We start from the raw sequence: 18,312 nt of genomic DNA on the forward strand, positions 1-18,312 counted from the left end.
TAAGCCACACTTTTTCTCCCTTTTCCCTTTTCCTAGTTTTTTTTTCCTTTCCCTTTTTTTTAACCGTGTGTGGAGAGAACAACTTAACCAACCGGGACCTGGAAACACTCRTTTTGATGTTTTGGAGCCAGTCTGTACCCACTGACGGACACGAGATTTGTGGGTCAGATCACTGCAGGAAATATGAGCTCAGCCAAATCAACTGGGATCAAAGTCCCAAGCAAAATAGCTAGACCACCTGGACCTGGAGCCCCTAAAACAAACCCAGTTACAGGTATGGATGTCTGCATGTTCATCTTGGTCTTGAAGTATTTAATAGGCCAAATCTGTGTTTGGGAAAATTAACAAAGCTGGTTCTACTTTCCAGTGGTTCTACATTAAATTATTCTTTGTCTGTTTAGTGCACTCTTAAGATATATTGAACAAGATGACTTCAAGTGTTTATTTCTTTCTTTCTTCTTCTTTTTTTTGTTAAAATCCATAATTTACTAGAAGAAATTGTTAAAGCTCAACAGAGTGAAGTGGCAAACTGCAATTAACTTAACTAGATGTGTCCATCTCTTGATCTTTTTTAACAAAATTAATTCACTTAATGGGAAATCTACTCTCTTTTAAACACAGCTAAAGCTACTGGGGTTGACAAATCAGCTGCCAGTACCAGTGGAGGAGATGACAAGAATGCTGAGGAAAACTTCCAGATCGGGGAGCGAGTTTGGGTGAATGGAAACAAGCCTGGCTACGTACAGTTTTTAGGAGAGACACAGTTTGCTCCAGGGCAGTGGGCGGGAATTGTCCTGGATGAGGCGATTGGGAAGAACGATGGCTCAGTGGCAGGTGTGCGCTACTTCCAGTGTGAAGCCCTCCGAGGGATATTTACCCGCCCTTCCAAGTTGTCCCGCACAGAAGACGAGGCCAATGGAACTCAGACCGCACCACAGTCTCGTGCTGCCTCACCCACACCTTCAGTTGGAAGTGTTGCCTCACAAACACCGGCCTCGAAGTCAGCATTGCCCACAAGTACTACAACAGCCAAGAAGGCCTCTTCCACTCCAGCAGCCACTCCAGCACCTGCACCATCTACAAACCTGGCTCACACCAACAGCGAATCTGTCTCTAACCTCTCTGAGAGTGGCTCAGTCAAGAAGGGGGAAAGGGAGCTGAAGATTGGCGACCGTGTGTTGGTAATGTTTGCAGTAATTTTAATAYAATCTGTTTTCATATCTAAGTATTTAAGCAAAGCAACAGAACTCCTAAAACATTTGCTGCACTTGTTAAAATTAGTAACTTAGATACAAACTCAAGTCTCATAAAAATAAATATAGCAAAAAATGTTATTTTCTTTGTTTCTTTTAGCTCCTTTGTCTTTCACAGTGGTACTCAATCACCATCTGTTTGGAGCCCTCTAAACCCACTTAAATGTTGATCAGAGCCTTCCTTCCTCTAAACAGATTCTTTTACTTTGGACCTTTTCCTGAGCCTGAGGGCTGCGTAATTCATTCAGTTAGAAGGAAGCATTGCTCTTGCTACTAAGGCTGTAGAGGAAATGTGCTCATCACGATCAAATGTAGTATTTAGTCATTTGTGCAGCGGTGCATTTTTAAACAACTGGAAGAAAATACATGCTTGGACATTAATTTTAAAAAAGCCTGAACTTGTTTGTCACTTTTCTGGAATTATCTCATTTAGCTGGATTAAATGCAAACATTTTAGGGTTGTCTTATCTCTTGAGAGGAAAACTTGTTTACGTTATGTTTGATATTCTCAGGTTGGTGGTACAAAAGCAGGAGTGGTACGGTTCCTTGGAGAAACTGATTTTGCTAAAGGCGAGTGGTGTGGTGTGGAACTGGATGAACCACTTGGAAAGAATGATGGCGCAGTGGCTGGCACCAGGTACCAAGACTACATGATCTGTGAATAAAAGAAAAGCTAGTCATCAACCACAAATCTTTTTTTTTTAAWTTATTATTCTACACTTTTTTAGATTCTGATTATATTAATTGTCTCTGCAGATATTTTCAGTGCCAACCCAAGTATGGCTTATTTGCTCCCGTTCACAAAGTCACACGTATTGGCTTCCCTTCCACAACGCCAGCCAAAGCAAAAACAACAGCTCGAAAAGTAGTGGCCACACCATCGGGGCTGAAGAGAAGCCCGAGTGCCTCATCTATCAGCACCATGAGCTCGGTGACATCATCTGTTAGCACCAAGCCGAGCCGAACCGGCCTGGTGAGACAAGAACATAATCAGTACCAATAAAACTGAGACGTAAATAAACTAATTTAGTATTGACCTTAGCCTTATGATAATTCTACTTTTTTGTTTGTACAGTTAACAGAGACGTCATCAAGATATAATCGAAAGATTTCCGGCACCACAGCCCTGCAAGAGGCGCTGAAGGAGAAGCAACAGCATATCGAGCAGCTGATGGCMGAGAGGGACATGGAACGAGCTGAGGTTGCTAAGGCCACCAGCCATGCTGGAGAGATGGAGCAAGAAATTAGCGTCCTCAGGGATGATCAAGAGCAGGTCGGCTCACTCRCGAATATGAAACTGCAGAGAATTAAAGTTTTCCCTTGTCACCAAATCATTTGTGTTAAATTGACGTTTTGCTGTTTTAAGATGGAGGCAAAAATGGATCAGCTGCGGGCCTTAGTAGAAGCTGCAGACAAAGAGAAAGTGGAGCTGCTGAATCAACTGGAGGAGGAGCGCAGGTACAAGTTCAATCTATGACAAAAAACAACCATGACTTGAGTATTTAAAGTTTTTAATGTCAATTAAGTTCAAAGAGAGKGAAAATGACAGCAAATAACCATTACATTGTTTTTTAGGTCTACTTAATGTAGATGTTGGTTTTTTTATCGTTAGTTCTATTATTTTTATTTTATTAGGAAAGTGGAGGACCTTCAGTTTCGTGTTGAGGAAGCTTGCATTACCAAAGGAGACCTGGAGGTAAATGTGCAACATAACTCTTCAAGTATTTATGTAATATTGATATTTCCATAWAATGAAAACATTACAGAACTGTGGGATAAATTACCTTTTTTAAATCTGTTTTAAAAAAATTACAAACTAAATCTTTTAACGACCCCTGAAAGTTAAGCTTGCACAGAATCATCTGGAATCTCTTGTCGCAGAGCTACTGTCAGGTTGAATCAGGCCATTTGCATTATCTGTCATTTTCAATAAAAACTATCCACTCTGCACTCTCTGTTACTGAGATTGCATGAACTGTTTGATACTGGCTTCACTAGAAGSAGAGCTGTGAAATATCTGCAGTGGTGAAGTTCTGGCTTAATGGCGAGGCTGTGTCTAAACCAGAAATAAATGCCCAACCACACGTGACATTATAAAGTCATACTGCTTAACTGAGTACCAGTCTTATGTAAATAACACAAACACCCTACTTGTCTCCAAACAAATCATTTTGATCTGTAGTAAATGTAATTAATTTTTTTAACTTATAATATAGAAAAAAACAAAATTTGGTCCATTTATGAGTTATTTTATAGCAGTTTCCATTTATTCTACAGTAATTCAAAACTTCTTTTTTTTTTTTCAACACAGAAAATGTCGTGTTTACCTGTTATGACAGACAGCATTAAGGATCCCAGTGGTATTTAAAAGTGTACACTAACAGTTTATCTTTTCACAGCTGGGATTTTATTACAAAATGCATGCAGCTTGATACACACCAACTAAAAACAAAATGTTTAGGCTGAACTAAAAATGCTTTAGCTGCAAGCTGTTGAAGTTGTACTAATGTTCAGCTGTAACTTTCAGTGCCTCCTTGTCCAGTGTTGTGATMTCTTATTACTTGTTCTTTCTTGTTGTTTATGTTGGTCCAGTGCTCAGCATGTAACCACTGGATGTGCCYGTACCATTCCACTCACTAGTCACAAACCTGACTCCCTTTGGCTTCTGCAGCCAAACGGGACTAACATTTGTTAAGAATTTAAATGTAATATTTATTACAAAGTTAATGGCATTTAAAATTTTAAAATTTTTGGTACTATATTAAAGTGTCTAAATAAATTAAAGTTAGGAGAAAATGAGTTAAATCTCATCATGGGCCTTCAAAGTGAAATAGGTGATATTTCTATTATTAATATGAGATTTAAACTTTTGACAAGAAGCAACATTTTGACAGCAAACTCTATTGAGTGGTTGTTTTTTTAACTTCCCAACAAGATGTTAAATGAGGCTATCTCTAAAGAAAACATTTCTGTGATTTTTAAGTTTGTCACATGTTTTGCCCATGATAGTTTGATATTTGCACTGATCTTTTTAAACATAATTTAGTGTAAGAAATGTCCCTATTGACTAAAAGAGAAAGCATTGTTGGTACTGATTAATTCTAGGACCTATTTGTATAAAACTGTCACTGGAATAGCATGTCTGTGTTAAACTGGAAAACCTCTGTAATCATGAAGTATTTCAGTGTGGAGGAAAAACCAGCACTGCTTTCTCTTCATGCTGTGGTGAAGCWATTGTATCACTGGTTTGATACAGAATCCCTCATTTTCTGTGTATAATAACAGTCCGTTTGTTTTATTCACCAGGTATCAGTGTTGCATGTTTACAGCTAAACTGTCCCCACCTACAAACCCATCCTGCACACCCATAAAACATCTGCTTGTTTTGTATTTCCTGCCACTCATTTATAAAAGTCCACATTTTGAGCTGTTACTGGTACAGCATGAAATTTCTGCATGTTTGTTTACTCATTTCCACTCATCATCACACCCACCCTTTACCCTGTACCCAACCTTTCTCATCATCATCATCATCATCATCATCATCATCATACACACAGACACACAAACACACTCTCTACCTCTGCTGTTTCCCTCCCTCTCTGTCTGCGTTGGGCTGGCATGTGATGGTGGCACTGGTGTGTTCTTTTCCTCTCCTCCTTGTTTACTAACAGACGCAGACCAGGCTGGAGCATGTCCACATTAAGGAGCTTGAACAGAGCCTGCTCTTTGAAAAGACCAAAGCTGAGAAACTCCAAAGAGAGTTAGAAGACACTAGGGTAATGAATTCTGCTCTGGGGGTGTGCTGCGTTGGGAAAGTGGGCCTGAGCCAGGTATAGAGGGCAAAGATTTTACAGAGAGGAAGCAGTCAGTAACTGGGATTTTGCTGCTTATGGGCTTGTGGTGATTTGTTTTTTTTTATTGTTTTTTTTTTTTAGGATGTGGTTGTCCAGTTTCATATAAAAAGTCTTCTTCATAGAAATCAGTTAATCAGCTTGTACTCTATCTTAATGGGTTTTGATTTTTTTTAATACTCTATGAATTCAGATGCAAAATTTAATATTGAATCATTTTTCCAAATTTACTCTCCTGCCACTTTATTTTTTATGCAGATTACAATGTTTTAAACCATCAAAATAACATTTTAGTTTTAATTTAAAACAAGTTGCCCAATTTTAAAACAAAAAAAAAACACCTTTTTCTTTACTTGTGATGCTGCTTAACCAGACAGACAGTCTTGCCCCTTCTTCCAGCCAGTCATTTTCTTAGATGTCCTATGTTCTACATYCCCAGTCCTCCCTGGCATCCATTTGTCCTGCTTTCTGGTGTCCCTGCGTTTGCTAGTTTTAAAAACTGCTCAACTTCCCAGATTACGCACCCTGGTGTTCCTCCATAGTATCAAAGTTTTAAGTTGTGTCAAAAATACTATTTATTAGTTTATATAATTTCTATAAAAATAAGCACTTAAAGACGTTTTTGTACTGTAAAAGGTTTGTTAAAGCAGCAGAAGTCAGTGTTTGTTTTATAGATGTTAAGAGTATAATTAGAGTTCTTTAATATTACCTAATTTTGTTCATGTCTTTATAACCAAAGTCAGTAATGGCATATTGTTCAATAAATAAATTTTAAAGTTAATGATTTAAAATGTTTACGCACTGTTAGCTCAATTGTTGTCTCACGTTTTTTCAACCCTTCCCTGTCTTAACCACAAGAGGTCAGTATAATCACTTGTTTGAGGTTGCAGATTATATACTTTATCAATTTTTAGCAACAGTTRCACATTGCTTTATTAATGAATTTTTTTGTTGTACCAACTGGAAAACTTTCTTAAATGCATAATTTCTGCTTTTAAAGGTTGCTACTGTGTCAGAAAGGTCTCGCATTATGGAACTCGAGAGAGACCTTTCACTGAAGACGAGAGAAGTAGCTGACATGCAGCTGCGTCTCGGGGTCCAACAGAGCTCTGACGACTCTGCTCTCACCCCTCTGCTGGAAGAGATAAACTCCCTCAAAGATCAGCTGGCATCTCAAGAGGCTAAATGGCAAGAAGAGGTGGGGGAGTACAAAGAAAAGCTTGAAGCTGAAGAACAAACCCACAGTGAAGCAGTTGCACAGATTCAGGCTTCATCTCTAAAGCTTTCTAGTGAAAAAGAACAGCTACAGATACAGTTGAGCCAAGCTGAGAAGGAGAATGCTGACACTGTAGAACTGTGGCGGTCCAAGCTGGAGTCCGCCTTTACCTCTCACCAACAAGCCATCGAAGAGCTGAAAGCTTCCTTCAGTAAAGGTGCAGGGGCTCAAGCAGAGGAGCTCGTAGAGGTCAAAAGTGCTCTAGAAAAGCTCAAGTTGGAGCACAAGTTAGCTTTAGACGAGGCTGCAGCCAAACACGACGCTGGTGTCTCTGCTTGGACTCTGGAGACGCAAGCGCTGAAGGCACAGCTGCTGTCTTTGACTGAGGACAAGGAGCGACTGGAAGAGTCGCTGCGGTCCGGCGTTGAAAAAGCAGAAGAGCAGCACCTTGTAGAGATGGAGGATGTTCTTGGAAAGCTTCATGCAGCTGAAATTAGGGTGAAGGAGCTCAAGGAGAAAGAAGCTGTGATGACACAACAGGTTCAAGACAGAGAGAGAGAAACCAAAGAGCAGAAGGCAGAAGTGGAGGCTCTCAGCAGTCAATTAGCACAACAAAGCCAAGAGTGTGTAGCTCTAAAGAGTCAACTAGAAAACGTACAAACTCAAGGAAACAGCCATTGTGAAAAGGTGAGTTCTTAAACACTTTGTTTATTTGAAGATGGATGAGCAACTGTGACGAAGTGATTCAAGGCAGTCTGCTGTCTTCTTTTCTTTAGATTGTTTTTATGCACRGTGCCCTGAGACGATCCATGTTGTGACTCAGAGCTATATACATAAACTAAACTGAACTGAACTTTGTTGCAGTATGTGTCATGGTTTAGCTGTTTTAGTGTTTTTTTTTTTCTTTCCATTTAGATAAGTATTGCTCTGTCATGAAAAAATTAAACTTTTTGCCTTTTTTAATTTATTATTTGCTTTTAAACAATACGCTGCAGGTTGGTGAACTGAGCTCTCAGTTGGAAAGTAAAACGCAACAAGTTGTTTCTTTGCAGCAGAGTCTAACTACTGTAAAGCAGCAGAATGACAATCTGGTAGAAGAAGTTGAAAAACTGGTGAGATTGATGTCCTTCAGGGTTTCATAACTGCTTTATCTTTTACAGTCCACTTTGTTGCATCGTGGCACCATAAACAAATGTTTTTTTTTTCTTTACAGAAAAAGAAATTAAATGAAAGCACAGAGAAGCTGACAGAATCGGCTAAAACTATGCAAGGTAAAATATGGAATCACTGCAAATCAAATATTTCACTACAACTATTTTTCATGCAGCACAAATACAGCCTTTTTTTTTTTTTTTTTTTGCAGAAACTCTTGAGAGTCTCGGTAAGAAAGATGAGCAGTGTACATCTTTATCCACAGAATCTGAGTCTCTGAGGAATCAGCTTGCTGGTGAGTTTGTTAGGGCTGCATAGTTCTGTGCTAATATTTTATTTCCACTTTTGCTTTATTATTGCACTCAAGTCCCCCATGTTTAAAAAACAAACCCTCTAAACGTGTTGCTTTTTTTATTCAGGAATGGAAAGGAAACTGAAGGCTGCAGATGAAAGACTTGAACAGTTTTCAAAAGATAAAAGCAAGCTGGAAAAGGATATTTCTGAGATGATGAAGACMTCTGGTGATAGTTCAGTTCAACTGACTAAAATGAATGAAGACCTCACACAGAAGGAAAGGTACTAAATATTGTACATTACCTGATTATACTACTTAAATGTTACCAATTTACAGCYACATAGACGCAGCAAACAAAAGTGGCCCAAATCTGTTTTTTTGTCATCTTTCACTGCACATTCTCCTGTCTTTTGTTCTTACACAGGAGGCTGGAGTATTTGCAGAATCAACTAGWCGAAGAGAAGGAGAAGGTGGCACATTTGAATGAACAACTTCAGCAGGAGCAGTCAAAGAAWGAGCAGGAGCTGAAAGAAATTAGAGATGCACATCAGACTCAAATAAGTAGTCTTCAGGAGAAAATTACTAACATGGTCAGTATTTGTGCAACAATCAGAAAACTGTTTAAAAATATGTTTTTGTAATTTTAAGCAATTATCATTCATGGTTATTGTATATTTTCTAGATGTAAAAATGTGAGGAAATTTTGTACAGGACTGAGGTGAATGAATGAAAATGGCTTCAATCACTGGCAGGAAAGGTACCGTAAATAAATTCTGTGTGATCGTTTATGTTATCTTTTTTTCCTGTTAGGAGACCACACTTCAACAGAACGAGACCCTCGTTGAGGATCTGAAGGCATCCAATAAGAAATCTCTCTCTGAGGCTTCAGAGCTCCATGCGAAGGAGCTTGAAATGCTGCAAACACAGATMGACAGGTTCAAGGTGGAGCTCTCGTCCTCCCGAGAAAAAACTCAAGAGTTGGAAAAGATGGTGTCGGAGCTGCAGCCGTACAAACAACAGGCTCAGGTAAGCACAGACTCCATCAAATCTGCTTGTTTCACCTACATACATGTTGGTAAAACATTTCAATCGATGTACGAAAATTATGGAAAACTACAAAGATATCTGATATTTTTTGGTTCATTCAACAACATTAACTAAAATGTTAGCAAATTGTTCTTTTTACTTATTGTTCAAGTTTTTTTTTTATTGCTTTTTTAAAGGCTAATATTTAGATATCCAATAGGCAAGTGTGCACAAATTGTTGCTGTTTGTAGGCTTTATGTTTCTTTATGGCATATTTAATGTGAAATTCAATTATAAAAATTTAATTTTACAAAAGGATAACTTTATTAATGTGAGATTCTATGATTTACACATAGTTGTTTTCTTGGTAAATACTTTGCAAAAATAATTTAATGTTCTACCAAACCACAGCTATTTGTTATATTAGTGAAAGTGAANAGTGAAATAATAAACATTATTTTTTTTTATTTCTGTGGCTATTTATTTGTTTAATTATTGTTCAGTCACTTTATAATCACACACTTTTTAGGTTAGTAAATACTTTTAAACACCTTTCAAAAAGGATTTAATGTTCTACTGAACCACAGCTATTTGTCATATTAGTGAAAGTGAAATAACAGCCATTCTTTTTAAAAATTCTGTAGCTATTTATTTGTTAAATTGTTTTTCAGTCACTTTTTAGGTCAACAAAAAAAAATCGTGATATTAATCGAGATCGGATGATATGAAAAAATTAATCGTGATAATTTTTTTTGGCATATCACCCAGCCCTGTTTATGAAGTTTAGAATCAGCTTTCTGGTCAAACAGAGAAACCAGAGAAATGGATCCACTGGTCAGTGAAGTGACCAACAATGCAGTACCTATTTCAGGTCGGCAAGTCTTTTGCAAAAGTGAGAAAGGCTTCTTTAGTACCTTTTCCCCCCTCCCCCAACTAATCTAACAGCAACAAATCAAGCCACTCATTTRATCAACTCTGCAAATAGTGTGCAAAAAATTGTGAGGTTTGGATAGTTAGATTTGTGTCCATTCCAAATCCATTGAGTTGTCTTAAACATTTTTTTTGTAACTTAAGTTTTTTCTGGTGTTTATTACCCAGCTTTTCAATAGGAAAAGTTTCACTTTCTGCCCAAGATCTTTATTTATCTTGGTTCTGTGATATTCACTTGTGACATTGGAATTTACATTTTATACTTATTATTTAACTACAAATCTAACATTTGTGCAGCCAAAATAATTTTACAGTGATGCTAACTTGATTGAAGTGCTCAGTCACTCTCTTCATGTTGATATTTGCTACATTTCATTATTTTCAGCCCCGCAGATACTTAAAGTTGTTGGGCTGAAGTGAGAAACCTCTGTCTTTACATTTTTTTTAAAATGGGCTATAAGTTTTGCTGTGATCTTTTGCCATATTTTTATGCTTTGTTTATTTGGTATTTATTCATACTTTACCATGCGTGTGTGTGAGGCACATATGTATACATTCCCTTTTTTTTTCTTTCACCTTTATTTTCCCAGCTCCTTTCTGCTGAGCTTGACTCCTACAAACAGGATGTCGAGCACATGTCAAAAAAACTGGAAAAGCAGAATCTAGATCTGGAAAACCTGAGTAAAGGAAGTGAGGATGTTAAAGCTGAGAGAGATAAATTAGAGCAACAGATTTCTGCCCTTCAGATTAGTTGCAAGGAGCTCTCAGCACAGAAYGAAGAGCTGCTAATAGCTAAAGAAAAACTTGTGAAACATCAAGAGGAACTACTCGCTAGTAACAAACATTCAGGTGAAGAGAGAATTTCCCTGAATAAGGAAATAGAAACTCTCAAACAGCTCCTTCAGGAAGCTCAGACTGAAAACAAAGATTTGCTGCAGAGTAAAAGTGAATATCTGGCCCAAATTGACCAGCTTCAAATACAAAATTCAGAGAAGAACGACAGCGTCCTGAAGCATCAAATGGACATCCAGCAAATCGAGTCTAAAAAGAAGCAGCTGCTTGAGGATTATGAAAACATCTGCAAAGAGAGGAACCGTCTCGAAGAGGACCTCCGTGAAACCAAATCTAAACTCACATGCGAAAGGGACAACCTCATTTTAGAGCGGGATGCAGCTAGAAATGCCAGAAACTCTCTTGATGCGAAGAGTGCTGAGCTTCAGGGGAAACTCAAGTCATTGAATTTAGAAAAAGAGGATCTTACAATGAAGAACACTCAGCTTCAGGCCCTGACAGAAAGCCTGACCAAAGAGAAGATGGAGATGTCCTCTGAAATCAATGCTGCTGCCTTGGACAAAAAAAGCCTCGAGACGGAGAAAGAGGAGCTCCAAAGTAAGCTCAGTCTTACTAAGAAAGAGTTGGAGAGTTTTGTCCGTGAATGTGAAGAGCTTAAAGCCTCTAAAACGAGTTTGGCTCAGATGCTGGAAGAATTCAAGACAAGCAGTCAAGTGACTGATTCTGAGAGGCTTCACCTTCTCCAAGAGAAGGAGGACCTGCTTTCTAACCAAAGAAAACTCTCCAATGAGAAAGAGGAGCTCCTCAGACAGGTAGAAGAAATGGAAAAGAAGCTGCACGTCTCAACAGAGCAACTGTCTCTTTCTAATGAGAAACTCAAAGAAACATCAGCGTCCTTCGAGCAGGAGAAGCAAACGTTGCGTCTTCAGATCTCTGACACTGAGATGGCTCTGCATGATCTGCGAAAAGAAAACATGAGCTTGGATTCAACAGTAGAGCAGCAGAAAATGGATTATGAGCGTTTAGCTGTGGAGAAGGGGGAGTTAGAAGAAAAGCACACAAAGTCCCTATCTGAGAAACACACTCTTTCTCTAGAGCGTGATAAGCTGGCAAGTGATATCCGAACAACTAGGGACCACTTAGACAAGCTCACCAGAGTTAACGCTGATCTTCTCCAAGACAAGAATCATTTAACGACAACGTTTGAGGAAGCCAAAACTCAGAAAAATGAGCTGGAAGTAGAGGTGGCCACCTTAAAACGAGAGAAGACCGACCTACAAAACGAACTGCAGAAACTTCACTCTGATACGGAAGTTCTTGAAAAGGCCAAAACTGAACTTGTTGTTGAGCGTGAGAAAATAAAAACGCAAGTTGAGAAATCAAACCTAGAGCTCGTTCAGCAGGTGGACGACCTTAGAAAAGACACTCATCGTATTCAGTCGTTGCAGACCGAGGCTGAAAACAAAGCGCAGTCTTTAGAGAGAGAGAAGCAGGCTCTGCTTCAGGAGATGCAGAAGTTTAAAAGTCAAATTGAGTCTGTTTCAGAAGCCAACAACCTTCTTGAGACAAAGCTACAAGCTGAATACAGCGAGCGAAGCAAAGCCATGTCTGACCGAGACGATCTGTCCAAACAACTCGAGGATCTTCAGAAAACTTTGTCTATGGTTACACATGAAAAAGAAGAGATTTCCTCCAGCCTTAAAAGTGTTGAAGACCAAAAGAGGTCTTACGTGGAGGAAGTGGAGGCTTTGAAAGCAAAACTAACGCAGAAAAAGCAAGAAAACTGTGATCTTTCAGAACAAAAGGAACAACTGTCATCTAAGCTTGAAGAGATGGACAAACTGATAACTTTAATGACCACAGAAAAAGAAGAGCTGTCAGACAGGCAGTCTCAGTTAAAGGCAGAAATATCCTCTCTTTGCTCAAACAAGGACAGTTGGCAAATTGAACGCCGCTCTCTTCTCGAAGAGGTGGAGTGTTTGCAGGCTAGCAAGAAGCAGCTCGAGGTTAAAGCCGAGGCTCAGGAAACGGACAGGGCGAGGTTGGAAAAACAGTACGAGGAGGCTCTCGCAGCTCTTTCAGCCTCTACGGTTGTAAAAGAAGAAATTTCCTCCAGCGTCTCGGATCTCACAGCTCAGAAGGAAGCCGTGCAGGTGGAGAGGGATGAAGCCGCCCAGCGAGTCAGGGAGCTCGAGTCGCAGCTAAAAAATGCCCTTTCTAAGCAGCTTGAGGTATTTCTCCTACTAATCACTGACTCGCCTGTAGTGTTGCTGGGGCTACGCCACCCTTTTCACTGCATGTCTGCTGGTTTGTCTCCCTTTTCTTTTTGTGTCTGACTTTCATCTTTCATTTACTAACCACTGCTTATTACGCTTAGTTCCCAGCTTTTCCCTGTGGGCTTATAACGTGAGCTGATGTCAGGCAAAATCTATCTGGTTTACACCAATATGGCAGCGAACTCTTTATTCCACTCAGTGCTTTTTATTGTTTTGTTTTTTTGCTTTAAGAAATTGGCAGTTCTAAAGTCCAACAGCTTTTGATTTGATATCTAAAGTTTCACACATCTTGATTGTTTTTRTCTCCGTTCTGAGGCCACAGGTTGTAAAACCAGTATTTTAAAATATTAATTAATTGTTTCTCTTTTATTGTAATATTTGTTAATTGCCAACAAGAGCGTACATAAAAATTACAGTGTACGTTTGGATAATTTGCTATCTTCTTAATCTATAATTAAAAAAATAGCCAAGCATGTAAGACCAGAATGAACTTGTGAAGGTGAATAATTATATTATTCTTGTAGTCAATATTATTATTGTTATTCTTTGTAATTTAGTGACCATTTTTGAATTTGACTTGTTTCTCCAAAGGTACAAGACGACCACTCAAAAATCAAAAGGGAGCTGGAAGAGTTGAAACAAAGGTTGTTATTTTTTTTATTATTTTTGCAGACCTGCTTTAATAGCATGTGTGTATGTTCTGTGTGACAGCTGCTAATCTTCAGTGCATTTGAAATAAAATGGCTAAGTCACAGTATTTGTTTTCTTCTTCAAAGCTTGCCTAATAATGCTTTCAGGTACTTGATACCTTTTTTTATTTATGTCTTGTCATCATCAATCACCTCATGAAACAAATGTCGACCATTTAGGCAACACCTGCTTGACAAGCGTGGCTTATATTTCTAAATCTTTTCCATTTGCCACTATATCCTACTTTTTTTTTCTTTTTCTCACAAATTTTTTGAGGAACAAAGAGTTCAGTAGACTGTTTGCACTCCCAAATTGGAGAGCTGGCATTAAAACATTTTTTGCGAACGGAGTTAATTGTTTTCTTTGATATTTGATTGTCATACATCCTGACTTTGTTAAACAGTGAAAGCACTTGGAAAGAGCAGTCGAACAAGGAGAAGGCCGCTCTCCAACAGTCCATCCATGAAATCAGTGCCTTAATCTCAGAAAAGGACCAGCAGGTGGAAAACATGAAGAGTGAGGTAAGAAACTAATCAGATTTTTACTCTGTACTTAAAACAAAGTTGTGCAGCTCTTCCTATTTGGATCACCTGATAAAGTGCTGGTGAAAACCTAGTTTTTTAAGAACAACCAGTAAGAACCATATTTTAGATGTATCCCATTACAAATCTACGGAGGTCAGAATTTAAAACATTGAACAGGATGCATTTTATAAAGTTATTAAACCAGTAATGCTCCTCTTCACATTCTCTCTCTTTTTTTAAAATAAATCAGACTAAAGAGTGAGTCTGCAGGCACATATCTTAACAGGATGTGATTTCTCGGTCACCTGCTTTCATTTTTGTATGCTTTCAAATAATTTCCTCCACAGCTGAAAGTTCAGTATTGAAAACTGTCAGTTGGAAACTTCTGTTTCTGGTACAAAGCAAGTGACACATTTCTCAGCAGAATCACACCAGAGCTTCTGAAATCTGGTCTAGATTTCTGCACATAATGTCATCTCTGGGGTCTGAACTTGTTCAATGACTACTCTAAATTATTTTTGTTTGGATTAATGTCCTTTACTTTCTTTTTGGATTCTTATTTTTGGTAACATTTTAGGAGACAAAAGAAATGTCATTTGCCATATTTAATAAATCTAGGGATATTTATATACACTGCCATCACTAATGTGCACCTTCATATACTTTTATACATATACTTTTTACGTTTATTTACTGTACTATACGGTATATATGTGTATAAATGTATATGCATATGTGTTTATGTATATGTGCATTGGTATATGTACATTATAATATATCACATGTGTATTTTGTGGGGGTTTTTTTTTGTTTCCTTTTGTTTATCTTTCTTTATTCTTCTCACCCTCTCCTGTATTGAGCTGCAGTAATGTGCAAATTTCCCCACTGTGGGATCAATAAAGTTTTATCTTTATCTTATTTTCTTCACAGTTGGCTACAATGCGTGAAGAAAGTGCCTCAGTTAAGAAGCTACAGAGTACAGTTCAGGCCTTGGAGCAGGACAATGGTTTTCTACAGGAGCGTGTTCAGAGACTAGAGAAAGACCTCGCTGCTGGACCTGACCTCAGCAAGCTCTCAGGTAACACTGGAAGTAATATTCACACTGCAGGTCTTAATGCTCAGTTTCAGTGATTTGYTCAAATGCGCTTTTATTTTTTACAATTTTTGTATGGTTGTTCACATTTTAGTCCATCAGATTCTAATGTGAACAGCACACGACTCTGAAGTGACCTGTGTGCACAGAACACAACGTGATGTCAGCATGATGTGTTTACAGATTTAAATATGAATGCTACACATGTTGGCGTGTGTGGATTGATCCTGAAGGTGGTGTGCAACCATAGCCGACTAAATTATCTTCTTATATGCTTGTTTCATTCACTGTTTACATTTGATCTTGCGCCAACACAGATTTGTACTACTGGAATGGGATCAAAGTACTGAAAGTAGAAAGAAACTTGAGTATTGATACTAACATGAACACTGTGGTATCCTACTGTTAGYATCATATTTGTGTGTAAATTCTTAGTCATGAAGGACACGACAAATTTAAAAACACAAAGTCTGGATTTTTGTTCTGCAGTTGAAAGACGTGCAGAATTAGTGATGGTGATATCGATAATATCAATATCTGGATTGATCCATACACAACAACTCAACAACGTGAAGATCGGATGAAATAAGACGTAACTGTTCAGACTGAGGACACTTTGAGAAGACTGATGTGTATCCAATTATAAATTATGATGAAAAAACCTGGGTTGAATTTGAAAATATCAGACTTATCACAGTCAGGCGGTCACTTTTCCTGCAGTGTGAGCGCAGTCTAAGAATCACAGTCTTACTGGTGGATAAATCCTTATGAGCTAAACAACAATTAAAAAAAGCAATCTTGTTTGATTTAATGTTTTCCAGGTGATGCAGTTTTGGACCAGTTGAGAGAAGATAAAGAAACTGCAGAAAGTCAGGTGTGTACTGTTTTGCTCCTCTTAAACAGGAATTTTAGGTGCTTATTTTATTTTAATATATCATTTAAACATGTTTTGAAATGATGCTTTCCTAACCTGCCTATGAGAATTTTTGATAGAGATTGTGATTACATCAGATCCCATTTTGAGGCCTTATTGAATGTTGTCTGTAAATTGTGTCATTTTGTACTTTCTACTCAAACACTTATCTTAAAGCCCATTGGAGTCAAGTTACAGGATGTTTAACAGGCTTTAATCATAATCAAACGTGGCTTTTGACATGACTCAGATTAGAGGTTCTACCTGTTAAATTAGAACTTCACCACAGAGAGGCATTTTCACAACATCCATCAGATTATACTGCTCCGTCAGCATGTCTGTTCTCACCTACAACCTGTTTATTCAGAAATGTTCAGCAGCCACGAGTGTGTTGTCTGGCAGAATGAGGATCTCAACTGAAATTTCATGTATTTTGTTTTTTCTTTTCTTTTCCCTAAATTCAACTCTTCTCTTCTGTTTCTGATGTTGGCTACACCACCATCAGGCAGCGGTTTGTTGATGCTTTTCATCAGCTTCATTTGTGCATGTCGTTCACTTGTCTGTCAGTTCATCATCATGGTTGGGGGGGTGAAACTGTCATCTGAAGATAAATCAAACTTGTGTCGATGTCATTCTCTGACGAAATTAAAAAACATTAAAGGTCTTATCTAAAAGGCATAATGGTCATCAGGGAATTTTACTCATTTAGACATTTTTCTGGCTTTCCCACTGAGTCATTCCAAGTATTGATTTGTCTTTGATGACGACTCACAGCAGACTGAGTTCATTTTTGGGGAGGTGAATTTGGCAACACAACTGTTGATTTTAACGTTTCTCACAACTATTACTGTTTTTCACCCAAAACCTTGTCATTTTTAAATAAATACCCTAAATTACAAATTTAAAAGTCTATAATCAATAACTTCTGTTGCGATACAGATTAATATTTGTAAAGACCAGAATTTATGCCTGTTTTTTTTTGTGTGTGTGTGTATTTTCTTCACAGATTGAGTTCCTGAATTCAGTCATTGTTGACCTTCAGAGGAAAAATGAGGAACTCAAAGACAAATTGGAGAAAATGGCAGCTGCTGCTCTCAATGGGAATAATCCAAATGAACTGGATAACAGTGACGAGTAAGTCTCACCCTCAGCAGATGTTTTAACGTCTGTATGACTGATATTCACTTTTGATTACTTTTTTTTTGTCCTGTGAGCAGCTTTGACAAGCAGCCCGTTAAGAAGAAGCCTCCACCAAGACTGTTCTGCGACATCTGCGACTGCTTCGACCTCCACGACACCGAGGACTGTCCCACACAGATGCAGATGCCAGACTCTCCTCCACACACTACCTACCACGGCAACAAGGGCGAGGAGCGGCCCTACTGCGACATCTGCGAGGTCTTTGGCCACTGGACCGATTCCTGTACGGACGACCAGACCTTTTAAAAGCCTTTTGCTTTTTAAAAAAAACTCGTTCGCACAATCAGTATATTTGCACATCATTTTTTGCTTTTCCGCTCCTAGATTTTAACCGTCTTCTGTGTGCTTGTTTCTGCCAAGCGCCTTCGTGGTCCACGCCAGCCTGTGAGCTCTCCTCTCTGAAAGCGATGCTTTCTGAACACCTGACACATCCAGAATTATGTTTCATAAAAGTTTTTGTTTGTAACTCTAAACGACTGTGGAGGGAAAATTTTGGGTATTCTGGTTTTGTGCGAGTGGGAGAGCTCTGAGTGGACGCACCGATCTGGGAGTGCCTCAGATCAGATAATTTATCAAAATCCTTACAATATTTGCACAGATTATCTGGGGCTACAAGAACAATATGATATCATAAAAAGTGTTTATTTGAAGCTGTAAAATATTTGATTGATAAAACAGTTTGTGCAAAAAAGAAAATGCTGAGCTATAGTTTATTTTTCTATGTGTGGAGATGGTATGTACTCTAAAATGGTTTGATATTGTGTGTAATTTTATGATGGAAGATCAGTTGTTCACTGTCATTTGAAGTGAAACAGAAAAAAACTACTTTTTTGGCTTTAATGGGAATTTTTTATGGTCTCCTTTAAACAGAGTGGATGATGGGTAAGAAATTTCACTTACTGTAAAACCTCAGTTGACATGACCTTTTTCATAAAGTTTCTTATTGATTTCAGAAGGATTTGCATTGGTAAAATATTTCTGGCATTTACGTATGTTTTAAAGATCTGCATAAAAATAAAGTTTATGGATGAATTAAAAATGTCCGTCTGCAAAGTATTTACTAAAATTCTTTTTTATTTTTTTAGATTCATTCCCTGC

The 18,312-nt window shown here is 38.2% G+C and overlaps 1 protein-coding gene across 1 annotated transcript in view; it reads left to right on the forward strand.

The window, feature by feature from the left end:
* Window positions 1-18,253, forward strand: part of clip1a (CAP-GLY domain containing linker protein 1a) — a gene marked incomplete in the record, with an annotated part of 21,948 nt that extends 3,695 nt beyond the window's left edge. The window contains 24 exon segments of the mRNA XM_014017336.1: window positions 1-274; window positions 622-1,181; window positions 1,766-1,890; window positions 2,010-2,226; window positions 2,329-2,526; window positions 2,620-2,711; window positions 2,889-2,949; window positions 4,928-5,032; window positions 6,108-7,010; window positions 7,319-7,435; window positions 7,537-7,594; window positions 7,687-7,770; window positions 7,895-8,051; window positions 8,195-8,360; window positions 8,581-8,796; window positions 10,317-12,749; window positions 13,386-13,438; window positions 13,571-13,591; window positions 13,888-14,005; window positions 14,939-15,086; window positions 15,923-15,975; window positions 16,520-16,525; window positions 17,021-17,148; window positions 17,232-18,253. Of these exon segments, the coding sequence (XP_013872790.1) occupies window positions 184-274; window positions 622-1,181; window positions 1,766-1,890; window positions 2,010-2,226; window positions 2,329-2,526; window positions 2,620-2,711; window positions 2,889-2,949; window positions 4,928-5,032; window positions 6,108-7,010; window positions 7,319-7,435; window positions 7,537-7,594; window positions 7,687-7,770; window positions 7,895-8,051; window positions 8,195-8,360; window positions 8,581-8,796; window positions 10,317-12,749; window positions 13,386-13,438; window positions 13,571-13,591; window positions 13,888-14,005; window positions 14,939-15,086; window positions 15,923-15,975; window positions 16,520-16,525; window positions 17,021-17,148; window positions 17,232-17,460 (6,339 nt within the window).
* Between the last annotated feature and the right edge of the window lie 59 nt (window positions 18,254-18,312).

This window comes from Austrofundulus limnaeus, unplaced genomic scaffold, assembly GCF_001266775.1.
Source record: "Austrofundulus limnaeus strain Quisiro unplaced genomic scaffold, Austrofundulus_limnaeus-1.0 Scaffold166, whole genome shotgun sequence".
NCBI lineage: Eukaryota > Metazoa > Chordata > Actinopteri > Cyprinodontiformes > Rivulidae > Austrofundulus > Austrofundulus limnaeus.